Source organism: Oculina patagonica, chromosome 11, assembly GCF_052425735.1.
Source record: "Oculina patagonica isolate OP01 chromosome 11, crgOcupat, whole genome shotgun sequence".
NCBI lineage: Eukaryota > Metazoa > Cnidaria > Anthozoa > Scleractinia > Oculinidae > Oculina > Oculina patagonica.
In genome coordinates, this window is record NC_135768.1 from 11,753,868 (window position 1) to 11,781,659 (window position 27,792).

The 27,792-nt window shown below is 38.7% G+C and overlaps 1 protein-coding gene across 1 annotated transcript; it reads right to left on the minus strand.

Moving 5' to 3' along the window:
• LOC144630512 (ATP-binding cassette sub-family C member 4-like) lies at positions 1-26,515 on the minus strand. The gene is made up of 7 exons (XM_078488864.1): positions 26,319-26,515; positions 18,175-18,749; positions 16,849-17,228; positions 11,639-12,939; positions 3,588-4,158; positions 2,754-2,887; positions 1-1,299 (listed from the first exon to the last, which is right to left on the minus strand). Exons 2-7 carry the CDS (start codon positions 18,739-18,741, stop codon positions 383-385), a joined length of 3,870 nt encoding a protein of 1,289 aa, XP_078344990.1. The 5' UTR covers positions 18,742-18,749; positions 26,319-26,515; the 3' UTR covers positions 1-382.
• Positions 26,516-27,792: the final 1,277 nt, after the last annotated feature.

A 27,792-nucleotide genomic window follows, 5' to 3' on the forward strand; every position in this document is an offset into this window, starting at 1 on the left:
TTGGTTTGAGTATATTTTATTCATCATTAGGAACAAATAAAATTTGCAAGCTTCGTAGAATTATGTGGACTTGTTTGTTACTCAAGTGACTGCTTTTCTCATAGTTTTTGCTGTTCTGTGCCTTACTTTTCAAGCCAAAACACGTGGTTAAACACTAACCGCTCGGTTTTAAACAAGTAGTTACTTGATTGTTGTTTTAATGCCTTAGAAAGCTATTATTTTGCGGTTTCAAAGAATCTTGAAACTGTGCTGAATCTTTGAACAATTAAAATTATGAAATGGACTACTCTACACCAAAACGTCGTCTGACAAATTGATCGGTCAATTCAATACAATATTTGTTACCGTCTTTTTATAAGTGATAAGCGGTTACACGTCTATCTCATGAGGTGTTCGAACGGTAATGTTCATACAGACAATAAAATTTTCCATCCTTCTTCCTCAGCAGGGACTCTGGACTGCCGAATTCAACGATCTGGCCTTCATCAATCACAACAATTTTGTCATAATCCAGGATGGAGTCCAATCGATGGGCAATCGTCAACATTGTGCGATTCCTCAGTTCCTTTTTGAGGATGCCCTGAATAAGCTGATCAGCCTCTAAATCCATGCTGGCCATCGCTTCATCGAATATAACGACTTTCCTCTTTTGAAGTAATGCACGAGCAATGCAGATTAACTGCTGTTCACCACCGCTCAGGTTTGATCCGTTTTCCGTTATCCAGAAGTCCAGCTTCCCTTGATGTTCGTCCACCATGGATTTTAATGCTACTTTTTCCAATATATCCCAGATTTCCTTGTCCAAGTGCTTTTCCTCGGGATCAAGGTTTTGTCGTAAAGTTCCGCCAAACAAGAAGGCTTGCTGTGGAACAACGGTCAGCGACTTTCTTGCTTCCTGGATGTTCAGGCTGTTGATGGGAATCCCATCAATCAAAATTTTTCCCTCTGGTTCTGGCATTCGAAACAAAGCGGCCACAAGGGAGGACTTTCCTGCGCCTGTACGTCCGGTGATACCAATCTTTTCACCTGGTTTAATGGTCAAACAGAAATTTTTCAATACTCGAGGACCTCCCGGATAGTAGACTAATGAGCAGTCTTTGAAGTTGATGCTTCCTTCCTCTGGCCAGCTTTCAGGTGGGACGGTTTCAACAAGATACCCGGGTTCTGGTTCCAATTGGCTGTAGCTTACACAACGTTCAACTGAAGTCATCTCTATTTCAAGGAAAGCGTAGAGAGAAGCAATTCTAAAAACGCTCATTAACACCGATCTTGAGAACACAACAAAAAGACCAGTTGTAGCTGAAAGAAAAGAAAAATAAAGCAAATTAAAAAACGCATACGTACCTTAATTAAAAGGCTCTAGAAGCCCCTATAGAAAAATAGTGCCCCAAGGTCTAAACTGTTACCCTTTCAAATACCATCTTCGACAAAAAAATATTCATTTGAATATTTCCATTCAAAACTTGAATTGATCGACCTTTCGGTGAGTGTGGTCCTTTGTACCTTAATGACAGTTGTCCCTACAGTTGTTCCTACAGTTGTTCCTACAGTTGTTCCTACAGTTGTCCCTACAGTTGTTCCTACAGTTGTCCCTACAGTTGTCCCTACAGTTGTCCCTACAGTTGTCCCTACAGTTGTCCCTACAGTTGTTCCTACAGTTGTTCCTACAGTTGTCCCTACAGTTGTCCCTACAGTTGTCCCTACAGTTGTCCCTACCCTTTTTGTGTTCTGGAACCCTATGTCGGTGGAGGAGATAGAAATGTGTCACTGTGTAACAATAGGGGTATCAGAACCAATCGAAGTTAAGAACTGTCAGAATCGGAAAAATCAACGCCAGCTTGTCGTACAATCTAGCTTATCGTACGATCCGAGAGTTTATCGACTCAACTTTGCATTTGCAAACCGTTGGAACGCTATAGGCAACTATTTATACGCTAAATTTCGCCAGTAAAAGATTCCTCGCTAGATTTGTTAAATTTGATAACAAGAGTTTCAGAGTGTGTTTTATGGATCGTAGTAACGCTGCTGGTAATTTTAAAAATGAATTCATAGGCTAAAACCCGCTAGAACAAACATCAAACGCAAACACCGCCACTATTCGCATTTCACACGCACACAGTCATTGATATTTAAATCTTGCTGAGAAAACAAAACTTTGGTTTGACGTCTTTCTTAGCAACGGCTTGATTGGCATAGACTAGCACCGTTTCCAGGCACTGCTATGTCTTTAAAGAAAAATGCCGACTTTCCCCCCCCCCCCTCCCCCCCCTGAACAATCTCACGGTAGTAAATCTATTGAAGGATAACAGAAGGTCGTGATTAGGATGGCAAATCTTAAGGCCGAGCGAACACGCGTTTTAGGCACCGGATTTTCCGTTCATCGAGATAACTCGTCCATTTAACTGCAATTGACGGTCCATAAAGGATTCATAATCTCTGTGATGAAGGAAAGAACTAACTTTTAAGTAAGTTAAATGACTGTTGGTACCGTTAATTACCGAAACAAGAAATTGTCGCGACAATTTAACAGGCATTTTGATGTTGCAGTAATGTTACAGACGGTGTAACTCAAATATCAACTGTCGATATGTGTTGTAAGTGACTTGTTTGCATGCGACTTGTTAAACAAAAGCAAGTTTGGTTATATACTAATTACTGACAAAGAGTAAACTACAATAGAAAACTTGTGACACTGTTCCTAGTAGCGCGCTGTATTCGGTCAACAGATTAGTGAAAAGAAATAATCAACGTACCAGCATCCCTAGTAAAAATAGTTAAAACCATCGCCGCAGTGAGCAGCAGAAGGATCATTCCCTCTAATCGATTAGCCATCCATCGGTTTGCTCCTATACCGCACATATAAGCTGTGTTATTCTTATCTTGAAGCCTGCAAAGTAAATGAAACCTACGTCAATCCTATTTCCTTTTTTCTTGTAATCTATTTTTCCGGTCATATGTTTAAGACCCCTTTAAAATTAAAAAAAAATTCTGACTTTCGTATTTTTTATGTAGACCGGAACACTGACATTTTGGCTTTAGTTTAATATAGAATTATACGAAAAGTATAAAAGGTAAGCGGAATAATGTGTTTGTCCACTGCAATTAGAGTAGATTATGTCGAATAATCTGCTCAACGTTTACCCGAGATCCTCTCGCCTATGCAAAACACAAAAAGCAACTTAAGAAAGAAACGTTCTTTACGTATAATAATTCTTCATGCTACTTTCAGGACTTTTTCAGATATCCAGTAAAAATAAACAAACGTATTTAAGGGTTGTATATGGAATTCTTTTAGGCTTTCAAAGTAAGCGCACGAAATTATACATGTATAGGGATTATGAAATTCTTAACAACACTCTGATTGGCAGTATTTCGTCACTGATTCCAGGCACCGCTTTGTCGGCCTACCATCCCCCCCCCCCCACCCCGCTCCCTGTTCACCGCGGTACCGCGGAGAATTCCATTAAAAAACCGCCCGATGAAGGTAAGGAAAAGAAGAGCTAACTTATATAATTAAAAATTTTCTCATTTTATATATTTATTTATTATTATATTTATTATATATTAGGGTTCTAATTCTTGCTTACCTAAAAAGTGTCTCTTGAAATTGCTCTTCCCTTCCAAAATTTCTTATAACGGAGATGCCTGTCAGGGTTTCGTCAACCAAAGAATACACTGAACTCGCACTGATAGCTTCTAGTCGCCTAAATTCCACTGAAGATCGTAAGTAATACCGCACCAACAGAACCGCAGGGAATAAACAGCACAGATACGGTAAAATCAACCAGTAATCTGATATACAAATCAGCAGAATGGCAAAAAAATGATCGGGTATAAAGAAGCCCATATTAATCAAGGTTTGTGGCAGCATTTCGTCCATGCCTTCTGTATCCTTGGAGAACCGATTTAGTATTCTTCCAGCGGGATTCGTATCGAAGAAGAGCGCTGGGGCTTTCAGAATCCCGCGAAGCATCGAGCTGTGTAGATTCCTTGCGCAGTTTATGGTGAGGTGCAAGAAAAAGTAGACGCCCAGGAGCCAAGTCAAGAAGAGACCAAACTGAAATCCAGCATAGATATAAATGTTGGCATTGTCCTGCTGCATTGCAAGTGTTTTTCTTGACAAATCTGCTAGCCAAAAACCCAGAACCATATTGACGGCTGCAATTAACATAATAACTGTAGTTAGGTTATGCTACGTTACGTTACGTTACGTTATGTAATTCAAAAAACCAAACACCAAACTATTAGACAAAAGAAACGTTACAACTGAACATTTCTTTCAACTGAAAGCTATTGTCAAGATAAATGAACAGAGAAGACAATCTCCAGCCGAGCTCAGAGTCCACCGGCACCTTGGTCAGCGGTATTATGCCAGGACGGACGTTGGAAAAATGAAATTGATCATGCCAGAAATTGTGTTCCGGGCTTAATAATATACACACAAAAATTTCTGCATGCTCATTGACTGAGAGCACGTCATTTTAAAATCCCAAACAGTGCAGAAAGTTGAAATTGAGTGAAAAAGAAAGTGCAGAAAGTTGAAATTAAATTGATTGACAGGAAAGTCGGAAAGCGCGCCAAAACAAAATGGCGGCCGATAACGGAGTGTTTGAGAAAGCAACAATCGAGCAAAAACATAACGATTCATGAAAAGTTTGACCGATTTAACGAAAGTTATAAGTATATAAACCAAAGTACTAGGAATTGAACGTTTGTACAGCACAAGAGAGGCTTTACGAAACTACTGAAAGCTACCAATCGTGGATTTTCTTACGCGACGGCTCGTAAAGAAGAAAGATTACAAGCGTGAATTAAAGTTGGACATTTCAGCCCAAACCAATATAACTGAATAAAGATAAAAGCGCCTGATAATCACATGACAGAGAGATTTAAAATTCTCTAGCGGTATCTGGATTTTACAAAACCCGGCAACTCCGTTATGTTTAAAAACGAATCGGAAAGGTAAGCCATCGAACACATTTTGTTTGTCATCCACTTCAAGTGAAATTTTTGTATGTGTATTATTAACAAGTAATCACATGATTTTTCTCGTACAATTTGGGATAAATCAGCACTCGTAAATTTTTCAAAGACTACAAATTGCACGAGCCCGTAGGGCGAGTGCAATTTGGTAAGCCTTTGAAAAATTTACGAGTGCTTATTTATCCCAAAATGCACTCGAAATCATGTGATTACCTATACTTATTGCACATGTTTAAGAACGACTTTCAGCAAATTTCAATCAAAAAATTGATTTCGCGACAGAAATCGAAAAATAGATTTCCCTCATTTTTTGCCCACAAATAGCCTTTAGCTAGCCTTGAAATTTGATATAGTTTTTTTCATCTCGAAGCGCTTTAAATCCGTGAAAAACAAGAAAAAGAAATTTCGCTCACAAGATCGCCGAAAATGGCCGAATACAAAGCTAAAAGTTGGCAACCTAAGTTTTAACTTAGTTCGCGAGCAAAGAAGAACCTGAATTTTTGGATACGTTTTCTTGAAAGGCAAGATATTCAGCTTCTAAAAATAGGTTAGAACTTCAGTTGAGCCTCATTCGAGAATTAATTACAAATTTTGTAAAAATACCTTTATTTACTTATGAGAAAATCCCTAATTTATTGATAAAGTTTAGAATTTTTTTTTTCGCCATGTGCCATAATTCCAAATTTCTTCAAACTTCGGCTGTGGGACCCTTTTATGTTATTGTAAATTATGTATGAAAATCAGCCTGGGTTCTCTTTCGAGAGTTTTTTGAGGCGCCGTTGAATTAGCCGAATTTTAACAAAATTATCAGCAAATGTAAACAATGGTTGCTGGTTGTTCATTTCAACGGGCTTGTTGAAATATCAAATATAACTTTTGAAATTCCTTTATAAACATATCTCCGTTCTCAAGATATAAATTAGTTATTGAAATTAAAATATCATGGCAAAAGAGATCATTTTTGGATTAAACAGTGGCATTAATAGAAGAAATATTTCTTTTACCCGTACGTCGGTAATTAATTTAGTGGTCGGCATTTCGTAATTTTGTTAGATTCATTGTCGCCGTAATGTAAACAGTATGTGTAAAACCGCTTCGCGAACGAACACTGTTAAAAAGGATGGCAAGATTGTTTAATGTATTTGGCAGATAAAATGCTTATAAAATGTTTACCTTTAAAACACGGTACGTAAACACATCACTCAGGGTACTTTGGCGTACTTTTTACATTTGGTCGTTGATAATGATCTTGATTGACGTTTAATGACAAATTAGAAAACCTTGATACTAGCGTGGATAAGGCTTAGAACGCGAGTTTGAAGGAAACAGGTTTTTTATCATTATTTTTGTATGGAAGCGAAGTGTTCTTTAAGCACGATTGTCGGAGATTCCTGCACCTACGAGCGGAGAGATAAGGGGAAGAAGACAGAAGTTATTCCGTTGTTATATAGACTTTCTCAAAGTCCTTCTACGCGCGGTTTAGGTATGTCACGTACAAAGGACGCCCTCTCGCGACTTCTTCACTCGCGGTCGTCGCTTCGCGACTCACTGCGCGTCGCTACGCGATGCTTCCCGGCTCGCTTCGCTCGCCAATAGAGGGCGACTTGGTGCAAGTCTAGTTGTTATACTGTACTCGAGAAATAGCGGGACATATTAAAGTTTATATGGGGGATCTCAGATGTCGAAACAGAGGTTGATTTGATTCTTGCCAGAGCAGCAGATTTTACCTTTCCATTGGTCAGTTCACTATTTGTCCCTGCCACCTATCGTCCTTGGGAACTGGATGGCGCCGAGGATCTCAGCGATTCCAGGTTCCTGAGAAATTATCGGGCCATAGCGAAGATAGAAGGTTGCCTAAAGCAGAGGGAGGCCTTGGAAAACGGGGAGCAAAGTTGATACATCAGTGGACAGGTGCATTTGTTGCCGTCGGATCAGGTTTGTACAGATTACAATGAACGTACATAGCTAACAAACAAGTAGAAATTTCCTTTACAAACTAAAGATCATTTTCGTAAACAAAAATCTCATATTCCGAGGGATATACCAGCCTGGTCACGTGACTTTGTTGTCAAAAATAGTTCTTCTCATCAAGCGGGGAAAAACTACCACTGATGACAATTTCCCATTCAAAATTAATATTGATTTGAATTTTTATTTGTTTTAGGTGTTTGTCGTAGCTGTCGTATTTTACTTTCAAAACTGGATTGTGAAGCAGAATCTTCAACAGAAAGCGGAAAGGCACCAGCTGAAAAGCTTAGTGACGAAACAGAAGTGCTCGTCCCCATGAAGAATTTAATCATAGTGAGTCGCTAATACTGAGCCCTTGTTTTTTTTTAACCTTTTTTGTACTGAGCGTGGTAAACAGTGTAAAACAATTCTAGACAAGATACTACTAGTGTAAAATCCGAACCCCCCCCCCCCTCACCCAGGAAAGCCCCTCCTTCCAAGAAATAAGTCCCCTAAAAATCTGACGCAAGAATCTTTCAGATAATAAGCGCTCTCGATTTAAGCCAAGAAAGTACAACTTTTCGGATATAGGCTGCTGCTGTGGAGGTTATTTTGTTAGTTATAACAAACCACCCCCCCCCCCCCCTTCCCCACTAAACGACTAAACGAACTGTTTTGGGTTTTTAATTGTTATATTAAAGAACTTTACCATCTGGTATTGTATACCCCAAAAAAGAGAACGTACGGTATCACGTCCCAATAGAAACGCAAATGTATTGCAAACGTCCATTTAAAAATAACTTCCCCTCCCCTTCCCCCATCGTATGTAAGCCCTCCCCGGAAATAATTGTTTACTTACAGGATAATAATATTTTGAGATAAAAAAGGCGTGGCACCATACTTATGAGGGCGTCCCGGGTATTCCACTTTTCCCTGAAAATATTTTGTTGTTTTTTGGTGATCTCTGTAGCCTAAAATATCAGAAACACAACTGTTGTTCCCGTTTGACGTTCCCAGCTTTATTTTCTTGTTGTTCCCTTGTTCAAAATTATTTTGAACTGCCCATAGATTTGCAATCAATCTTTGCATTTGTGTTGTTTACCTTGAGGGGACGTAAATTTAAATATCATTCTCTTTCTTCCGTACAGATTTAATCCAATCAGACTTCAACGGAAAGCTGTCCTCGGCTTCTGATTGGATAACAACTGCACGAAAGAATGTTAACTCATTAAAAGTGGTCACACTCTTGGGATATTTGCTCTAATGTATGTTTCATGATAAATTTACGCACCTTAAATCGACAGTGAATAAATGCTTGCAGTGTTCAAGAGGCCACAATTATCTTTTACGAGTACTTGGGCGGGTGGATTACCATCGGTTAACGTTACCGTTTCAGGACCCTCTGAGCCCGAGACGTTCTCAGCTATCATGTTGGAAGGTGTCAACGCTGTTTCAAACATAGAGTAAACTGACGAAGGGCTGATTGTATGGAGGGCCTATAAAATTGGTCCTGGGAAATTGATTCACTGGAAAAAACTCGAGGTCCAACCAAATACGGAAGTTGCAGTGCTATCAGCAGTTGACAGCGTCACTAAAGGACAAAAAGCGAACTTTACAACAATTCAATCTAAGAAACCAAAGATCCCTTCGAAACAGGCTGACACGCCTGCCCCAATCGATTTACCAAGCTCTGACGAATCTTCTTCGGATGAATCAAATGTAAGTCTCTTTTCCTGTCCTGAAGAAGGATGTATTAAACGTTATCAGCGTTTCTCCTCACTTCAGCGGCACCTTGATTGCGGCAAACATCACCGCGCTATTGAAAACGAGAGTCTTCTTGACAGAGCCATTACTGGTTATTCAGAAAGACTTGAAGTGCAATCTGGTATCGTCCCAAAACATTCCAACAGAAGTACCTAAACCACGACCGACAGGAAGCGTGTCTCTTCCTATGGGCTGGGCATTGCGGCCCTCACAAGTAAAAAGAACTAGATTCAAGGCCCCCATACCCCCCCCCCCCCCCCAAAAAAAAAAAAAAAAAAAAAAAAGTATCGTCAGCGCAGCATAAAAGTGGTTTTGTAAGACACAAAACGTTTTATCAGGATCATGCTTTGGCGGGATATTAAGGTGTGGATCTTTCAACCAAACTTCTCTTCCCAAAACGCTACTAGGAAAGGTCCGCGACCTGTACGATCGTATTTGAAATAAGCTGTGGCATCGGCGACTTCAGAGCATACATTTTCTGCTTTCTGTCGTCTAAAAAAATACTCCAAAGGCACCATGAAGCAGGACCGTTTAAACTTCCTAGTATTTACCAATCGTTTATGAACACACAGTTGTTGAAATAATTTGGGAAGATTGAGTAGGGGTATGCGCCCACCTCAGTGGGGGTAGGTATGGGCTTGGCTTGTTTCAAACGGCGTTCTGTCGCAATCTGACGTTGTTTTTAAAATTTAAAAAAGGGCATTTTAATAACATTTTTGTTCATTTCTTTCGACCGAAAATTAGACTTTCTGATGTAAAAAAGAGCGTTATCTTGGAATTAGCGTGACCTTACCGTGCAGTTTTATCGCTTCATGTCGACGGTGTATCCACTGCTTTATTCCAAAACTATGTTTATACCCTAACTTTAATTATTTCTGCCGGTTAACTCTTTCCATTTAACATAAAAAAAAAATCGCGGTCTACTGAACAAAAAAAACCACGCGAAGATGTAGTTAGTTTAATTTTGCTTCGTTCCTAAATATGAATGCAGTTCACCTCACAATGTCGAACAGTTCAGTTTGTAATTTGATTATTTCTTACAGTGTTCTTAAATTTTCGCTATGTCACACAAAACTATAAATTTTATGCCATTTATCACTTGCAGTGTCATGGAAGACCTTAGTTTTTACTTAATCTTTGATGTGGAAGTTCTTTCTTTCGGTGTTGTGTTATTTTGATTGTATTAATTGCAGTGGGCCCACGAGTCAAATTAGTTTCTATTTTCGTCTTGCAACATGAAATCGACAACTCGTCAAGATATGTCTCACACTAAAGAAACTAATTCAGCTTGTTCGAATTAAATATTACTGAAAGGTTACTTTGGCGCTAAAATCGAGTTTATTCCACTTGTATTTAGGAAACAAAATATTGGCTTAATCCCTTATGAGTACTAAGAACTTGTAACACAACTGTCGGCTTAAATCGCCTTTATTTTTGACAAGACCGTTTGGCCTCAAAACACGGCAATAGTCCGCTTTCATACATAATTTACAATAACATAAAAGGGTTCCACAGCCGAAGTTTGAAGAAATTTAGAATTATGGCACATGGCGAAAAAAATTCTGAACTTTATCAATAAATTAGAGATTTTCTTATAAGTAAATAAAGGTATTTTTACAAAATTTGTAATTAATTCTCGAATGACGCTCAACTCAAGTTATTACCTATTTTGAGAAGCCGAATGCCTTGCTTTTCAAGAAAACGTATCCAAAAATTCAGGTTCTTCTTTGCACGCGAACTAAGTTAAAACTTAGGTTGCCAACTTTTAGCTTTGTACTCGGCCATTTTTGGCGATCTTGTGGGCGAAATTCCATTTTCTTGTTTTTCACGGATTTAAAGCGCTTCGAGATGAAAAAAAACTACATCAAATTTCAAGGCTAGCTAAAGGCTATTTGTGGGCAAAACATGAGGGAAATCGATTTTTCGATTTCTGCTGGCGGATATTTGAAATCTGCTGAAAGTCGTTCTTAAGTTCTAAACAGAAGTAAACAAAAGGGAATGGATAACACTGAACTTTTTCCTTAGTGGATGGGTGCGGCTACACGAAATGTAGACTTATTCCTGAAGAAGAATGGTTAAATGCATCGGAATGTTTGGTGTTTACTGCAAGTTTCTTCCTTCATGTTTTCCCATTATATCTGTGTTTTAAGTTTAAGGTCTTGAGTTCTTGTGTGAGATGACCATAAGGAAAACAATGAATGGCCGTTCGCATGTTGTTTTACAATAGAAGGCTAAGAAATTTGCAAGATATATATAGCGCGTGTGTAAAGCCAGTTTCTGTTCACTAGACCTTTTATTTGGCGACATTCTCTTTAAAATCAAATGTCGCTTGTTTAATAAACTTCTACTCGCTGGTAGCGAGTGTCTTTATCTTCTAGATGTCTTTTCTTAACTCTGTGTCACTTTCCAACACAGGTATTAATTTGATGAATTTTTGATAGCTAACATTTCGGTTATGACTTAAGAATGTTCAACAACGATCAACGCCGTTCAGAAGATTTAAGAGCCAATGACACCAACGGTTTCACATAAGACCGTAAGAGTCGAAAAATGGATTTTGCACTTATTCTTAATACAGATAAGCCTAAATGTGAAACAAATCAATATATACTTTGTTTGGCTAAATATCGACTTTTTCCGAGAAAATCTCTTTTGAAGAGTCGTTAATGGCCAGCGCACGTGCCACTTATCAGTCAACAGTGAATTATTTTGGAATTGATTCTTCTAGGGGGTTAATAGACGCTTTCGAAAATGGTTTTTGTACTTTCAAGGGTCATTAAAAATATTCCCACGATCATCTCCGTTAATTTATGTGGTAGTTTCCCCAGGATTCAAATGTCAATACCAAAAAAATCATCTCTTCCCTGCCAGGGTCGTTCGGATTGTATCCTGGAATAAGATAAGTTTTAACTGGAAACACATTAAAGTTTAACTTAACTCTCACCTGCAGGAAAAACAATCAGAAGGAAGCAAATGAGAACTCCAAGAACAGAAGCTCCTGCTCTGAAGTATTTCATGTACATATTGATGGATAAAGAACCAGTTTCTCGGTCCTCTTCTGCTGTTGAAATCCCCTCTTCTCCTGATGACGGTACATTGCCATAAACGTGACGCTTGTTAACCTTAAAATCCGGTTCAAAGCCCTCTTTAAGTATTTCTTTAGCGTCAGTTTGTTCATCTTCTTCGTCCTCTTTATATACTGGCTTTTCACGAGAAACGATACATCCATTTTCCATTGTCAAAACCACTGAGGCATTGCAAAGATATCGCTTGTTGTGGGTGACATGAATGCGCGGTCGAGTCGAGAGAAGCCCACAAATGCATTTCTCGTATATCAACTCACCTACTTTGGCATCCACCGCCTTCAGAGGACTATCGAGCAAGAAGATGTCAGCATCAGAATAGACTGTGCGAGCTAAGCAGACTCTTGCCTTCTGTCCACCACTTAGAGCGGCCCCGCTTTCCCCCACCTGGGTCATATCTCCAAACGGAAGTTGTTTCAAGTCGTCGATTAGAGCGCAAGCCTCTATAGTCGCATGGTATTTGTGTTCATTTAAATGGTTTCCAAATAAAATATTTTCTTGCACTGTCCCGGAAAACAGCCAAGGATTCTGAGGCATGTAGGCAATTTTTCCATTTATTAAATTTTTTCCATCGGTAACTGGTATCTCGCCAACGATTGCTTTTAAAATTGAGGACTTGCCGCTTCCAGCAGAGCCTGTGATGGCCACCAAATCTCGTTCATTACAGTGTAGGGAAACTCCCTTGAGTAACCTAAACATGTTTGGATCCTCCTTTTTCTTAATTTGGGAGGAAACGTTTATCATTTGTATGCCGGGGTCTTTTAATCTTTTGTCTTGTATATCTGAATTTGCCATTGGCGTAGGCCCTCGCTGCTTAAATTCTTCTCTGTCAGGTTTTTCTCCACCAAATGCAACATTGTACAAGGACCCTCCTATCGACCTGCCATGTGGATCTCCATTCGTAAGAAAAGATTCCAGTCGTGACATGGTCGCCTTACATAAAGATAAATTGTAAGCGCCCTCCACGACTGCCTGGACTACAGAAGTGTCAAGGGTCTTAAACATCAAGGAAGCCGTGAAGACTGTTGCTGGTGTCAGGTTAATACCAACTCCCCACAAAGCTACCAAAGAAAGGAAACATGCTGTTGCGGGATATGAGCGGCGCATGGCTGTAAGGGCTCCATATATGAAGTTCTTTTTCTGAATAGCATGGATTTCCTTCCTAAAGGCGAAAGTGGAAGATGAACATTAGTTTTGTACATACACAGCTTCAAATATCAGTAATGTTTATAAAATACATATACGATTCCCTATAAACTAGTTTACTTATTTGCAGCGTAGTGCAGTCATACTATTCTAAGACCGTGAACTTATTACAACAGAAAGTCCGATAAAAAAATTGAACTGTAACCAGGATAAGACATATTAAAAGTGTAAAAAAGCGTTCTCTGGTTTAAAAAGTTAATAAAAATATGAGCTTTCGGCTATTTTACTATAGCCTTTAACGAATGTAAAAAAGAGAAAGCGCGTGGTTGGAAATATATGCAAGGGAGGGTGTGAAAAGATTAAAAACTAAAATACAATAGAAGTGTAAAAAGCTAAAAAAGGACAAAAACAGGCAAAATAAGAATTACAATAAGATAGAATATTGTCTTGGCAACGGTTTGGAATTATTGTCTGCGCCGACAGTTTTCGCAGTGTGCCAAGATTCTAGTGTTCTTCGAATACGGTAATTGCCTTTGTCTATCACGGTAGCGCCATCAAAGTCAATTGAGTGATTATTTTGCCAAGCATGGTTAGCAATGTTCGAGCCTCTCGTATAATTTTTAAGATTTCGTTGATGTTCCTTTCTTCGGGTTTTAAAACATTTGCCCGTTTCTCCTACGTAACTCCAACAGCAATCAGCGCACGGAATTTTGTAAACAACATTGCATTGGAGATCCAGGGGCTGCCTGAACTTAGGAGAGGGGAATTCTTGTTGCAGGGTTTTGGCTGGTTTGCTTACTACACGGATGTCATTTTTACGAAGTAACCTGGTGAGAGGTTCAGTCAATCCGCGGATATAGGGAAGGCATGCGAAACCCAGGGATGTGTCAGATGGATCGGCCCATTTGAAGAACATGGACACTAATTCTTCTGGAGGAGGAGTTGTCGGCGCTGATTTCTTTTTTAATATGTTGGAAATAACTGTTGGTGGGTAGCCATTGGCTTTCAATGCTTCCGTAACGTGACTAGTCTCGCGTGCTTTACCTTCACAAGTGCTAGGTAGGTTGGCTGCACGGAATAGGAGGGTCGAGGCCGCGCTGACTTTATGTTTTATTTCATGATGAGAAGAATAATCCAGATATCTATCTGTATGTGTCGGCTTCCGGTAAACACCATTTTTCCTGGAAACCAAGGTGTCCAAGAAAGAGATTTGGTCATTGTTTTCTTCTTCGATAGTAAAAGCGATTTTTGGGTCAATGGAATTTAAAGTGTCATGAAAGGAGGAGACAGCGTTTTTCTTAATGATGACGAAGCTATCGTCAACATATCTTTTCCAAATCCTAGGTGCAATTGTAGAGGTTTTGATGGCTAATTCTTCAACCACCTCCATGCAAAGATTAGCGACAATAGGGCTTACAGGGCTGCCCATAGCACAACCGTGAACCTGCTTGTATACACAGTTGTTGTAGATAAAATAGTTATTGGAGAGAGTGAAGTCCAATAAAGAAATGATGTCATCGATAGCTCCAAATCGTTCTTAGGAAAAACAGGAGAAAACGGTTAATTCACTTATTTAAAAACGTTTACGTTCACCAAAAAGGTTTTGCAATTTCAAATTGGCCGCTTATTTGTGTTTTCTGCCGGAATCATGACACATTGTATCAGAAAGTTTATCACCACCGAATAAGTCTTAAAATTGAATAGAAAGCAACTTAAGGACTTACTGAATAGCAGTAGGACTGATGCCTTATTCCATGAATGATACCTGTTTTAAACTGCTCTTTAGTGAACAAAACATAATTCTTCCCAGAAGGAACGGGAGAAGTTTTGCAGTTGGTGAGAACTGGTGATCCTGAATTAAACTGATCAACCCAATATGAACAGTTAAAGTTTCATGGGACCCAGGGCTAAAATATTTGTCCTTTCAGTTCGGTTTCAGATTTCTTAATGCCTGGACATTTGCCTGATATCAAACAAAATTAAACGGTATTTTCATTGCACTCAATCGAACTCAATCAAACCTAACCGAACGATTAATAATTTTTGCCTTTCTGCAGAGCTCCGTCGCCCAAAGCACGCCAGCGGAGCACCATGGGTAGGAAATTGTCATAACCAACTAATTTATTACAATTTTATGGCTAAGAAAAACAAAGGCCAAAGAATGAACTACAAAAGAGTCAAGACCCCATATTAAAGCAGATCACCTAAGGTACTAAGATAAAAATACAAAAAAGAAAGTGAAATTATAATAGTAATAAACCAGCGTATCTGCCGAAGAGCTTAACAATGTTCATGAGAACAAAGAAAGAAGGTCTGTCACGGACAAACGATGTCATATCGTCCGCAAAAATTGCCAATTTTTTAATTTTAATTCGTTTCCATCGACGGATATAGCCTTTATCTGTTTATTATTGCGGATGTTGACTGCCAAGGTCTCAAGAGCGATAATAAAAAGAAACGGGGGAAGTGGGTCTCCCTGGCGAACACCCCGCTTGAGTTGAAAGGAGGAAGTGACAAAACCGTTATTGATTACACAACTCGATGTGTTGTTATAAAATGTTTTTATCCAGGCAATAAAAGATTTTCCGAAGCCAAAGGTTTCTGAAGATTTTAAAAGAAAGTCCCAATTAAGCGAATCAAAAGCTTTTTCAAAGTCTATAGCAGTCAGAATAATTCTGTAGTTTTTTAATTTTGTGAAATCAATAACATCATTGATAGTACGGACTGCGTCGAAAATAGTCCGACCCTTGACGAATACGTTTTGATCATAGTGAATAATGTGGGGGAGGACTTTCTCCAGTCTTTTAGAGATCGCCTTTGAGCTGATCTTGACGTCAACGTTGACTAAGGAGATTGGCCTCCAGTTCTTAATCAGCCTCCTTTCTCGGTGTTTCTTCTCTATAAGAGTGATTACAGCTTCTTTCTGCGTTTTAGAAAGTTTACCATGACGGTAGGAGAAGTTTAGGGAATCCACCAAGTTCCGCCCCATTTCAGGTCAAAACACTTTATAAAATTCCACAGACAAACCATCGCTTCCTGGCGTTTTGTTGTTTTTAAAAGAAGAAAGAACATTAAAACACTCGGCATACGTTAGTTCGCCCTCGCACGTGTCGCGCATTTCCGGTGATAATTTGGGAATGTACGCAGAGTTTAGGAAAGGGCATGTCGACAGGTCGACAGTATCATCAGCTTTTTCATCATAGAGGTCAGAATAGAAAGAAAAAATTTCGTCCGCAATGGTGTTGGGGTCCGGTTCCCTTTCTATCTATATCGTGTGGTACCGTGTAGAGGCAATTTTTTTGTAAAGTAACCGTTGTATGCAGGGCCATACCTAGGATTTTTTGTCTGCGGGGGCAAGTTATACTGGCGTGGCAACTGTTTTTTTTAGTTCAGTTTTTCATTTTTTTCTTTAGCTTTCTTAGTTTTTTAGTTTTCCTGGCGGAGGCAACTGCCAAAACCAGCCCGCTCCCCCGCCCGCTAGGTACGACCCTGGTATGAACTGTGAAAAAAAGACAAGAGCTTAGTCTATACAGAATCAGAAGTTTTTGAACTTCCACAATTCATTGGACAAAAAAGACACGTACGCGGAAAAGAACCAAACTCAAGTGTATAGCGTTGTCATTTACAAATTCTCCGGTTGCAATCATCAACACACCTCTCAATGACATAAGCTATTGGTCTTGCTCATTTTCATTAGGTTCGACTCAAAAAAATGTATGGCATCAGAAAATGAAAAGAAATATTAGGTTTGTACCGTCCAATAAAAGTTATTTCTGTTAAAAAGAGACCTGATTAGTCGCATGTATAACAGATTGCTTCTGAAAAAAAGATTAAAAGAATCCTTAAGGCAATTTTTTATTTATTTTAGTGTTGAAAGCACAAGAAAACTACACCTGGCAAATTAGTAAAAAAACATGTAACTAACCTTCGAACAGCTAGGATCATCCTTTCAAATAGAGATTCCCATGCATTCATTTTCACGATGCGGATTCCGGAAATAACATTTTTGAGTTTTGCGTTACGCTGATCTGCCATGGACTGTGTTTCTTTGCGAAGCTTTGAGATGGGACGTATAGTTTCAAATTGACAAAAACCAATTAACACCAAGTAAAGCATTCCGGTCAGAGCCATCCAACTTAGGAAATACCACAGCAGCACTCCCATGGCAATGAACTCCAGACATCCCACTATAGATATCGGGAGGTGACTGGCGGCCCTCCTCAGTGGCTGCAGGTCCTTGGAAATGAGGTTTATTACGTGTCCTGCTGTGACATCAGCCAGCTCGGATGATCTTGTGGAAAGAAGCTGTCACCAGAGAGATGTACAACATTAATTAGCCACACTGACCTCTATTGGCAATTGCGCTATTTGATTGGCTACACAGGTACCGTCTATTGATCGGTAGATGGATTTAGGAGCGAGCGCTTAGTTTTCGCTTAATTTTAACAATCAAAACCTTCAATAAATCAATTCTGAGTTTAATAGATCGGTCAGTGGCTTTTGATAGTTGTACTCAAAACAGTTTTATACGGGAAGATTCTAGCCCGAGGACCAACCCCTTACCCTTTCTATACCGGTACAACGTTCGTATACTTTTATTGACAAAAGGTAACCTTTGCATATACCTACATAACATTACATATTCCTAAAACAGGAAGTCTTCGAGACATTTTTTATTTAGCGCTTAATAAATTGACATGATGCAGCCATAGGGTGCGTCTGTTCGAAATACTGTATTCAATATTCATCAGTACCTGAACTCGGCATTATTAAAAACTAGCAATGGTATATTGCATTTTCTGCGTTTTGATTGGTTAACAGGCAATGGTATATGAGCTCATATACCATTGGGCACAAATATGATAGCCGATATGCGTCAACGAAAGCAACTTGGGAGCTAAAATATTTCAATTCTTTGGGCGTTTTTAATAAAACAATTATTCCACTCGGGCTTGTTGGATATGAGATCGTTATTGCCAACTCGGCGGTATGCGCCTCGTTGGCTATCTACCATCTCATATCCAACGCGCGCTCGTGGAATAATTGTTATTTATAGGCCATTGGTTATTTCATTTTGTTGTTTTGCAGAGGACGGCCAAGGAATGTTCCAAAAAGTAGAATGCATATGCAGAGCTATTGTACTTCTCGTTAAATCTTAGCGACCTTCCCGTAGCCGTTGCGGTTGTGGGTTTTTTAAACTCCCTATCATCCTTTCGTCCCCAACCTCACTTGGAAAGCGGATAAGACTTACTTTTTTGTAGACCAGTGCAATCAGTCCACTTGTGATTCTGGTTCGTATAACCTGCTGTGCTATGTAGAAGTACTGGTTTTTGACTACCAGTTCCACACAAAGGCTAATAATAAACCCGCTTGTAGCCAGCCATGGATGAGTGTCTTGGGTGCCAGCTGCCATGAGCGTGAGAATAGAGATTAGCAATACTTGTTGTATTACTCGGCACACGCTCGCCAATGTAGCAGTGAAAAATACAAGGGCGAGATTCCAACAGCCAATACTTTTGATCACTGTGCTCCACAGCCTGGGTGAACGATCTTCACACAGACTATTTTTCACCTCACGTGACCATGCCTTCTCAAATGTCTTTGCTGTCTGCTTAGTAAGTTCTTGTCCCATGGTGTATGGGAGATCAGGCAGTTCCAAAGGACGCTTGTATCCAAGACTCAATGTTTTAGAGAGCCAGCTATATGTTATATTCGAACAGAGAGACACTCTGTCATTAACGCTTGCAGTCTCTTCCTTTCCTTCCTTCTGTTCTTTTTCAAGCTGTGTGTACGCGATGTTGCTCCCTCTTTGAGCCATGTTTTCAACTATGGAACGTCAAAACTCTAAGTTAGTGACAAAGCGAGCAAGAGAGGGACTGTTTTCTAAAGGCGGGGTTATCATTACGTACATTGCTTAAGTACTTGGACGTATTCCATTGGGATATGAATGTTAATAATTAGTTTATTTCCATTCTCTCCCTCCCCACAAGCAATGTCCCCATGAGCAAATTCTCCGGTCGAGCCAGCTATTGTTTTCGCAAAGGAAGCCAAGTTGTGAAATTTTCCAAGAATGACACAAGAAAAAAAGAAAATCCGGGATGACAGATACGTTATTAAAAATAGATACATAGTTGAGAAAAAAAACAACAACAACAACCAATCAACTTAAAAATGTAGCAGTACGGTCAGCCTTAATAGCGCTTATACTGTAGAGTCGTAAGCCCTTTGAAACTTTTATGAGTAACATGATATATTCCTACTGGCTCTATGGTATATTATAGGTTAAACGGTTTGCCGGTCACTGACCCTTTTTCGCTTTTATGTTAGACGTTTCGGCTAATAGAAAGCGAATTCGTTGTTACACGCTATTTAAAAAGAAACGTAGCGCGAGGCTTGCGCGCGTGACCAGAAACTCTACGGTGGTGAAGTGTTCACGAGACTCGTTCACGGACCATTACCTCCGGGTTCGACCCAACCTATGCGCATATTATATTAACTTTTTTTTCACTTTGATAGAAATATAATCTAAGTGTCCGGTGCAATTCCTTCCTTCCTTCTTTTCATTTATCTATGATTGTTGCATCGTAGGCCGAATCAACATGGATATTTTGCTGAGTAAAATGTATTTTTTTGTGCAGCTTGCAGCAACGGCATGTGTTCAGTTTATAGTTGTTCAACGTAGGTTACGTGCAGGGTTTTTTTTTTGTAAAGTGACTGCTTTGCCTGATCAGATATCGATGTCTCGATACAGTTTTTTTCTGAATCATAACTAACATTTTCAGTTGGCCGTTTAGCAGTCTTCCCAAACTCGGATCCATACGAAATTCTCGAAGCTGTGGTTCCTCGAGCGTCACACGTTTCTGAGCTTCTCAAGCCCCACGAACACAAGCTTCTCAAGCTCTGCAGGATACATCGCAAAGTCGAGATCTGAAGGGGTACTGCTATTATATACATGTTTTTATGAACACGAAAACCCAATGTTGCAAAATAGACGGCAACGGAAGGCATTGTTTTTTCAAGGTACACAACATTGTACTGGGGAAGGGGGGTAATTGTTGATTTTTTCCATGTTTCAAGTGTAGAAAACGGCAAGTGTCCCACGAATTGTGGTGTGTACTGCAGCTTATAGCACAGGCTTACCATCCTCTGTTTGTGAGGTCACAGCATGCCCATATGAATATTCAAATTTCTCCAGTTATTGCTATTGTAGATATTTTACTTCCTAAAATCGGTTTTTGCGGGAGCGAGTTTGTAATAAAATGAGATGGAAATATTTAATACTTAACAATGCGAAAATATTTTTATTAAAAATATACAGACGTAAAAGCAGGTTTTAGGTAGCTTAAATATTTACAATAGCAATTAGTGAAAAATTTGAATATTTATATGGACATGCTGTGGGTTTACAAACAGAGGATGGTAAGCCTGTGCTTATAGCAGACAGCAACGGCGACTTTGGTTTTCTTTAAGCAGGCTTTCTAGGTGCAATAAACGATGTTGGAAATTATATTCTCATGGAAAGAATGTGATAAGATTCTAGAAGTGGTGCTGCTCCCGGACAAAGGCTACGGGAATATTGTTCCTCTTTTGAATCCTTTGCGCGCTGACCAAATTAGGCAAATGCCAAGATATGACCAACGACGCGCGCGCAAATTCAACCGCAAACTTACAAAGTACCTCGTAATCGCGGAGAAACCTATCAAGCAGTTGGAAGCTTATGGCGCCATCCTAGATGGGTTTAACCAGTCGTTGTAAAACTAATTACTTTTCTTGCGCAGAAGCACGTTGTGTTATTTGACCGCACTTTTTAAACTGAGGTCCCGTTAGGGTGAAGTTGAGTTATAAGATGTTTAGAAATTGGTTTTTGTTAAAGTTAACCGTGATTCCAGTGGGAATAATTTATGCTTAAGAATTCGGAAATAATGATGATTTTGTATGAGGTAAAATGCGAACGAGGTTTTGTCAGTTTGCTTTTTGAAGTATGGTCCATTCAATAGATGAATTGAAGTTAACAATACGGAAGAGGTTTAATTTTTGTGGAATTGTCCCCTCGGGAGTTTGAATGAAGACCACGAATATGGGTAGAGCTTTGTCAGTTTGTTTTGTTGACTGGTCTTTTCAATAGTTTGAGTGAACTTTACAAGTGTAGACAAAGCTTCACCAATTTGTTGTGTGGAATAATCCATTCAATAGTTTGACAATGAGTGAAGACTGCGAATGTGGTGAGCTAGTTTTTCGCAAGCCTTAATAAACGAGCTTTCAAAATATGGAGTAAGCACCTGGGCGAGATTTCGCTAACTTATTCTTTCGAGTGTCTCACTCAGTGAGTGAGGATCATGAATGAGATCACAAGACGTCAATATGTTTGCCTTATTTTATTTTCTTTGTCCCGGCTTGTCATACAGTATTAATAAAGACGAAGGACTTTGTGATTTTATTGAAAGTCTAGCTGAGATCACCAAAACGTGACAAAATGATATTAAGCTGCTGCAGTTGCGTTCTTGTAATGAAATTTACGTTATCATTGATCTTTCCAAATTTTCTGCATAATTTCGCTTTGTTTTATTTATTCGTTTTTAAATCGTATGTCCTTTTTCCATCTTGAAGAAGAGAAGACCAGAGACCATAAGAAAACACGAGCCGCTAGGGAGTGTTTTCTTCATAAACATCCCAAACAGAAAATTGTTTTGCAATAAAATGATCAGAAAACATAGAAGAGCCAAGATATCAAGCAAAAGAATTGACTGTAGAAACGGATGTACAGGAAAGAAAAAAAAACTGATTAACAGCGGGGGAAGTCGGAATGTCAACTATGTCCCTATTTCTAGTATTATTCTATTACACCAATATATAAATCAGGCGATAGAAGTGATCCGTCAAATTATCGGGGAATTTGTGTTTCAAGCTGTCTTGGAAAACTCTTTTGTTCTATTTTAAACCAAAGACTGCTAAAGCATGTCAACTCGTGCAACATTCTTCACAGTTCTCAAATTGGTTTCCTACCAAACAATCGTACAGCAGACCACGTCCTTACAATAAGAACGTTAGTAGATAAATATGTGCATAACCAAAACGAGAAAATATATGCTTGTTTTGTTGATTTCAAAAAAGCATTCGACTCAATTTGGCATGTTGGTCTCTTATATAAGTTGTTGCAAATAAATGTCGGAGGGTGCTTTTACAATTTGATTAAGAGTTTGTACTCAAACTCTACATGTTCTATAAGGCTTGGACAAAATCAAACGCGACCCTTTCAATATGCCAGGGGTGTGCGACAAGGTTGCATTTTAAGTCCGTTACTGTTTAACCTTTTTATTAATAATATAACTTTCTCTTTCGAAGAAACTTTATCTGACCCCTTTGTCTTACCAAATGGCGCGAAATTAAATTCTCTTCTATATGAGGACGATCTAGTAATATTATCAAGATCCAAAATAGGATTACAAAATTGCCTAAATTACGCTAAATATGTTATCTACCTATTGTAATTCATGGATGTTAAGTATCAATCCTAAAAAAACTAAAGTTATGATCTTCCAAAAACGCGCAAAAAGGTGTACTGAGTGTAGTTTTCATATTGACAATGAAAACATTGAAGTTGTTCAGAATTACACCTACTTAGGAACATTTATCTCTTCAACACGAAACTTTTCTTTGGCGCTTGACAAATTAAAAGAAAAGGCTCTACACGCTCTTTTCAGCCTCAGAAAACACACACATATCAGCAATCTATCCCCATCCCTTGCAAATAAACTTTTTGACGCTATGATCTCTCCAATTTTAACTTACAACAGCGAAATTTGGGGAGTATATACCAAACCTGATTTTAAGTCTTGGGACAGTTCACAGATTGAAAAAGCTCATCTCCAGTACTGTAAACGTTACTTAGAAGTAAGCAGTAAAGCATCGAATGTAGCTTGTAGAGCCGAGCTTGGAAGGTTTCCTCTTATAATAGCTATTAATCAAAAAATAGTTAATTACACCTTATATCTCCACAATAAGGAAAATGACTCTATTGTTAAACAAATATTTTTTATGTCATCTGATCTTCATAACACCAACAAAAATAGTTTTTACTCTAATGTTATGAGGATGTTTGAATATTATAATTTGCCTGATTTTGACCCTACTCTCTTAACTGATGCTAAGATTAAACACTATGTGAGTCTTATGCAACAAAAGTATATTTCACACTGGCAACACACTATTCAAAACTCTAAGAAATTAGAATTCTATAACACTTTTAAGGAAGAATATACGCCTTCCTGCTATTTGGATCTTACAAGAAAACTAAATAACAGGAAAGAATTAGTAAAACTTAGAATAGGTAATCATAAATTATTGATCGAAACTAGCAGATATGATCAAATCCCAAGGGATAATAGACTCTGCCCTACATGTGAATCAAACCAAATTGAAGACGAATTTCATTTACTTTTCCATTGTACTAAATACTGTAGTTTTAGAGATGAATTTTATCAAAAAATAGAGAATCAAATACCAAACATAACACAATTACCTCCTATGCAAGTAACCAAAAAATTAATGAATTCTGATAATTATTATTTAAATACTCAACTTATGAAGTTCATTGTGAGATGCTTATCTTTACGAAATAATCTTCTATCGAAGGAAAGTAATGTTACACATACATAATTTCTTTTTTCATTCCTATTACATGATTATTATTGTTATAAATTTTGCTTTAGTTTAGTTGTACGCTTTTGCAATACTGTATTTACTTATAGTCATGCAAATAAAGCTTGTTATTGTTGTATTACATTTTTCTACATTAGGAAACTATTATTTTAACGTCACCGCTGAAATATGCGTAACACGAGACAGCCCAAAGGGCCTTTGATTCATGTTTATTAAGTTGCGTGCAGAGCATTATTTTGATGACATCATTTTAATCAAAACGTTTCGAAACCTGTGGTCTGAAGTTGTATATCGGTTCTGATGATGCGCGGATGTATGCCGTACCCGCCTTGGGCAGACTCTGCGCCTTGGGAGTCACAACTCTGATTTCATTATATATATTATAGCGTAGTCGATGACAAGTAGAGCTAAGTCTGCTAAGTGGGATGATTTTTCCATTTTTTTTTCATTGTGAGTACATTTTGCTAAATTCAGAGGCAATTTGTTTTACTTCTGTATTTTTAAGCGCGTTTGGATTCAGCCACTCGCGGTCGCTTTTCTCGATCCGCGCATCAGTTGCGTTTTGCAACTTTGAGCTTTGATCGCCCGTTAACCAATCAAAACGCAGGAATTGCAACAAACCATTGCTAGTATTTAATAAATCACGGTATATACCACACAAGTGAATAGTGATTTTTCGCGCACGCTGATTGGTTAACAAAGTACTATTCACCTCCGAGCAGCTAACGGAGAAACAGAGCCTTCGCGCGTCGCTTTGTTTACCGAAAGTTATGTTTTAGTCTGCTTGTGTGGTATATACTAAAACAATTATTCACCTCTGACACCTCAGTGTCTGTGAATATGGTGGATATTTGCCGTGCCGCTTCGCTCGCCTTCGTTCCGCCTCATTTTTTCGTCGCTCACCCGCGTTATTCGCTCTCCCATAACTACTGAGAGTAGCCATGAATAGATTGTGCTAGTAAATTCAGGAAAAGTTGCTTCACAATATGCCCAAAAGTTGCTCGAAAGTTGCTCAAATATCAAAAAGTTGCCACCAAAATTTTGAAAAGTTGCTTGCTGTAGAGTCTATGGCAACCTCAATGGGGTCAATGTCTGAATTATTTCCATTTTCCTTGTCTGAAATTTCATCTGATTGCGATGCCATAAGTGACTCGCACTTCAGCAAATACCAAGATGGCCGGCGGCAGGCTCTATGTTGCAGCGAATAACAAAAGCCCGTTAGATATAGCCGCTGTCCAGATTTCGTGGGCGTAAAGCAAGTGTTATTTTATTGTCATTTTATTGTATATCCTTAGTTTCAATAAAATCAGTTTTGATAAAACCAGTATTAATAAAATCCTTCGAAATGAAACGACCTTTTATGGTTTGGATCGGTTTTCTATCAATTTGTTGCTCAAAAGTTGCCAAGGAAGGCAAAAGTTGCCCTAGGTTGCTGGTACCACAAAAAGTTGCTCAAAACGCTAAAAGTTGCTCAAAAGTTGCCGAGCAAATCTATTTATGCCTAACTGAGAGCCTAAAACAGGCCAGATCCCGCTGAGTTTGTAGACTCTTGCAGCCTGCAAGTGTTTCGCTCTAAACTTAATTTTCATCGAAGTTCTTGCTACAACAAAGAGTATTTTCATGGCTTTTGGTGAACAAACCTCAAACAAGACTTGGAATGTGCGTTCACGATATTCACGTGCAATCGGCCGTTAAAATATAAACAACTTTATGCAAATTTCGTGTTAAAATTTGACCTGTGTATCGAGATTGACTTGGAAAGTTGCTGAAATTCACAGACAGATGACTGGATTTCCAAAATTCGGCACGATGTGTACGGCGCTTCGAACTTTGACAACTTTGGTCGTGAAATATTACTTACGAGGTTTTACATAAACTCTTCAATAAAAAGAGCTTCCCGACATTTTCAAACAATGCATAATTCCTTCACTTCCATCAGCATTGTCCTCTAAAAGACTCAGGGGCATAGCGGCATTCTATGTTTAATTAAACCGCCCAGTCGTTGATCGTTAGAACAATGACATACTGCTAACTCTGTCTGCTTTGCATTTCTCTAATTCGTGAAATCTTAAAACTGCGATAAAATAACATTATAAATTTATTTGTTATTGTTCTGTGATCGAAGCAGGGGTTCACCATCCTCCATTTCTATTCCAATGTTCAGGATTTTGGGGACATAAACTCTTTCAAACTCAGAGAATCGTGACGAATAGAACACTCTAGATCGCACTTTTCGACGCGGATAGGAAAAGGTTGTGTTGTCATGATCAACTCTGTGTGCAGATCCCCACCAATAATTTTTTGCATTGCAGGTTGATTCCTGAAGTCATATAGAAGATCGATGAAAAACATGTAGCTATGCCCCGAAAGTATTCTCAGAAATAAGTCCCATATCCTTTTGTTTGAAAAAAATAAATAAATATGGCTTTGTATGTGTTTTTATGCACAGAATTCAAACAGTAGACTAGTGTAAATCAAATGAGAAGCTAAATGGAACAGTAAGAATAGAACACTTCGCTAACAATTCATATCACACTTGCAAGATGGCTGTTAGCTGTTGTTATATGAGCGTTTCTAAAGGAAATATGGGAAATATTGCTACGGAATAAACCCAACAGCTAGCGAGAACACCTTAACTGAAAAAATGCTGGAATCATTGACCAAACAGATTCACAACTCAAACAGAAACAATTCATGATGAATAGTAAAATAGATCTACGAAGTGTCGTAACTGACCTTTCAGGGTGCTAGCGGCAGCCAATGCCGTGATTCCCGGGAATATCTACTGGCGATGGTAATCGAACAGAAACGATCGTCTTATGACTGCATTCGCCTTTGGGTATTTGCAATTCCTGAATGGCAAATAGCGATAAGAGGACAAAAGATCAGAGTTCCTATTGTTTGTTCTATGGTTCACCCGGGAAGCAAGTCATTTATGCGAGACCGACCTTGCGAAAACTGCTACGCGACCCAATTGTATTCACCCTTCCGCCGCGAGAAAAATAACGCCTGATCGCAGGTTAAATGAAAATAGTGGTGAATCGAGCTTAAAGTAAATAAATAAATACATCAGTCAGTATACAGTCAGTCAGACAGACAGTCAGTTATTTATTGTCAATAACTCAGTCGGCGAGTGCTCCATCCATCCATCCATATTTCAACGGGGCGACTGAGGCCCGGTTCAAACGTCGAACTTCTCATGTATCTTATTATAGGAATATAACGAAGCATTTTAACAACGCGAACAAAATGTACACGTAATAAAATTAACGCGAATTTTCAAAAATTTATGTTAGCGTGCATTTAATTAACGCGAATTCTCGCGTGGTGTGTGCTTACATGCAGTTAATTAACGCGAATTCTCGTGTAGTGTGTGCTTACATGCAGTTAATTAACGCGAATTTGATGTGTAGTTATTTTTATAGTAACCTGCACTATTCAAAAGACAAAACAACGAGTGGACTTGAACTGAATTCTGATAACAACAAAAATACTTAAACAGACCAATAGTGACTAATATTAAATGAATGGATCCAGGGATGGAATACATCCCGTCTTTGTGTTTTCCACTGCCTCTGTTATTCCTGCAGCTTTGACGGAGAAGTAGATTGTTAAAATAATAATGCTTAGGGGAGAAAATCTCCAGCTTAGAAGAAACAAAAACCACCCACAATTATTTAGATACAATTATTTAGATACAATTATTTCACCTGCTGAAATAGAATCTATGACAAAATTACTTCGATCAAAGAAAGTCCCTGGTCCTGACAAGATCCGCAATGAAATGCTAAAAGCTGGAATGCAATATTTTATCACTGCCCTTTGCAAATTATTTAATCTTATTCTGAAAAGCGGTTTCTTTCCTAGCACTTGGTGCGAAGGAATAATTACACCAATTTATGAATCGGGAGAAAAACGACCCTTCTAACTACAGGGGAATATGCATTAGTAGCTGTCTCAGAAAACGTTTTACGTCGGTCCTCAATGCCAGGTTGAAAAAACATGTACTTCAACAAAACATATAATATCAAGCTCAAATCTGTTTTATACCAAATCATCGCACATCAGATCATATATTTACCCTAAGAACATTTGTGGATAAATATGTCAGTCACACAGCAAGAGGCAAACTGTACACTTGTTTTATTGACTTCAAGAAAGCTTTTGATTCGGTTTGGCATGTTGGACTATTCTACAAACTTCTACATTA

What these genes read in the sequence shown, in the direction of transcription:
- LOC144630512 (XM_078488864.1), bottom strand. Translation starts at nt 18,741, where the DNA reads ATGGCTCAAAGAGGGAGCAACATCGCGTACACACAGCTTGAAAAAGAA. An exon ending in ATGATCCTAGCTGTTCGAAG is followed by an intron (nt 12,940 to 16,848) that starts GTTAGTTACATG and finishes TTTCGCCTTTAG; the next exon opens with GAAGGAAATCCATGCTATTC. An exon ending in TCTGATTGTTTTTCCTGCAG is followed by an intron (nt 4,159 to 11,638) that starts GTGAGAGTTAAG and finishes TGTTAATTGCAG; the next exon opens with CCGTCAATATGGTTCTGGGT.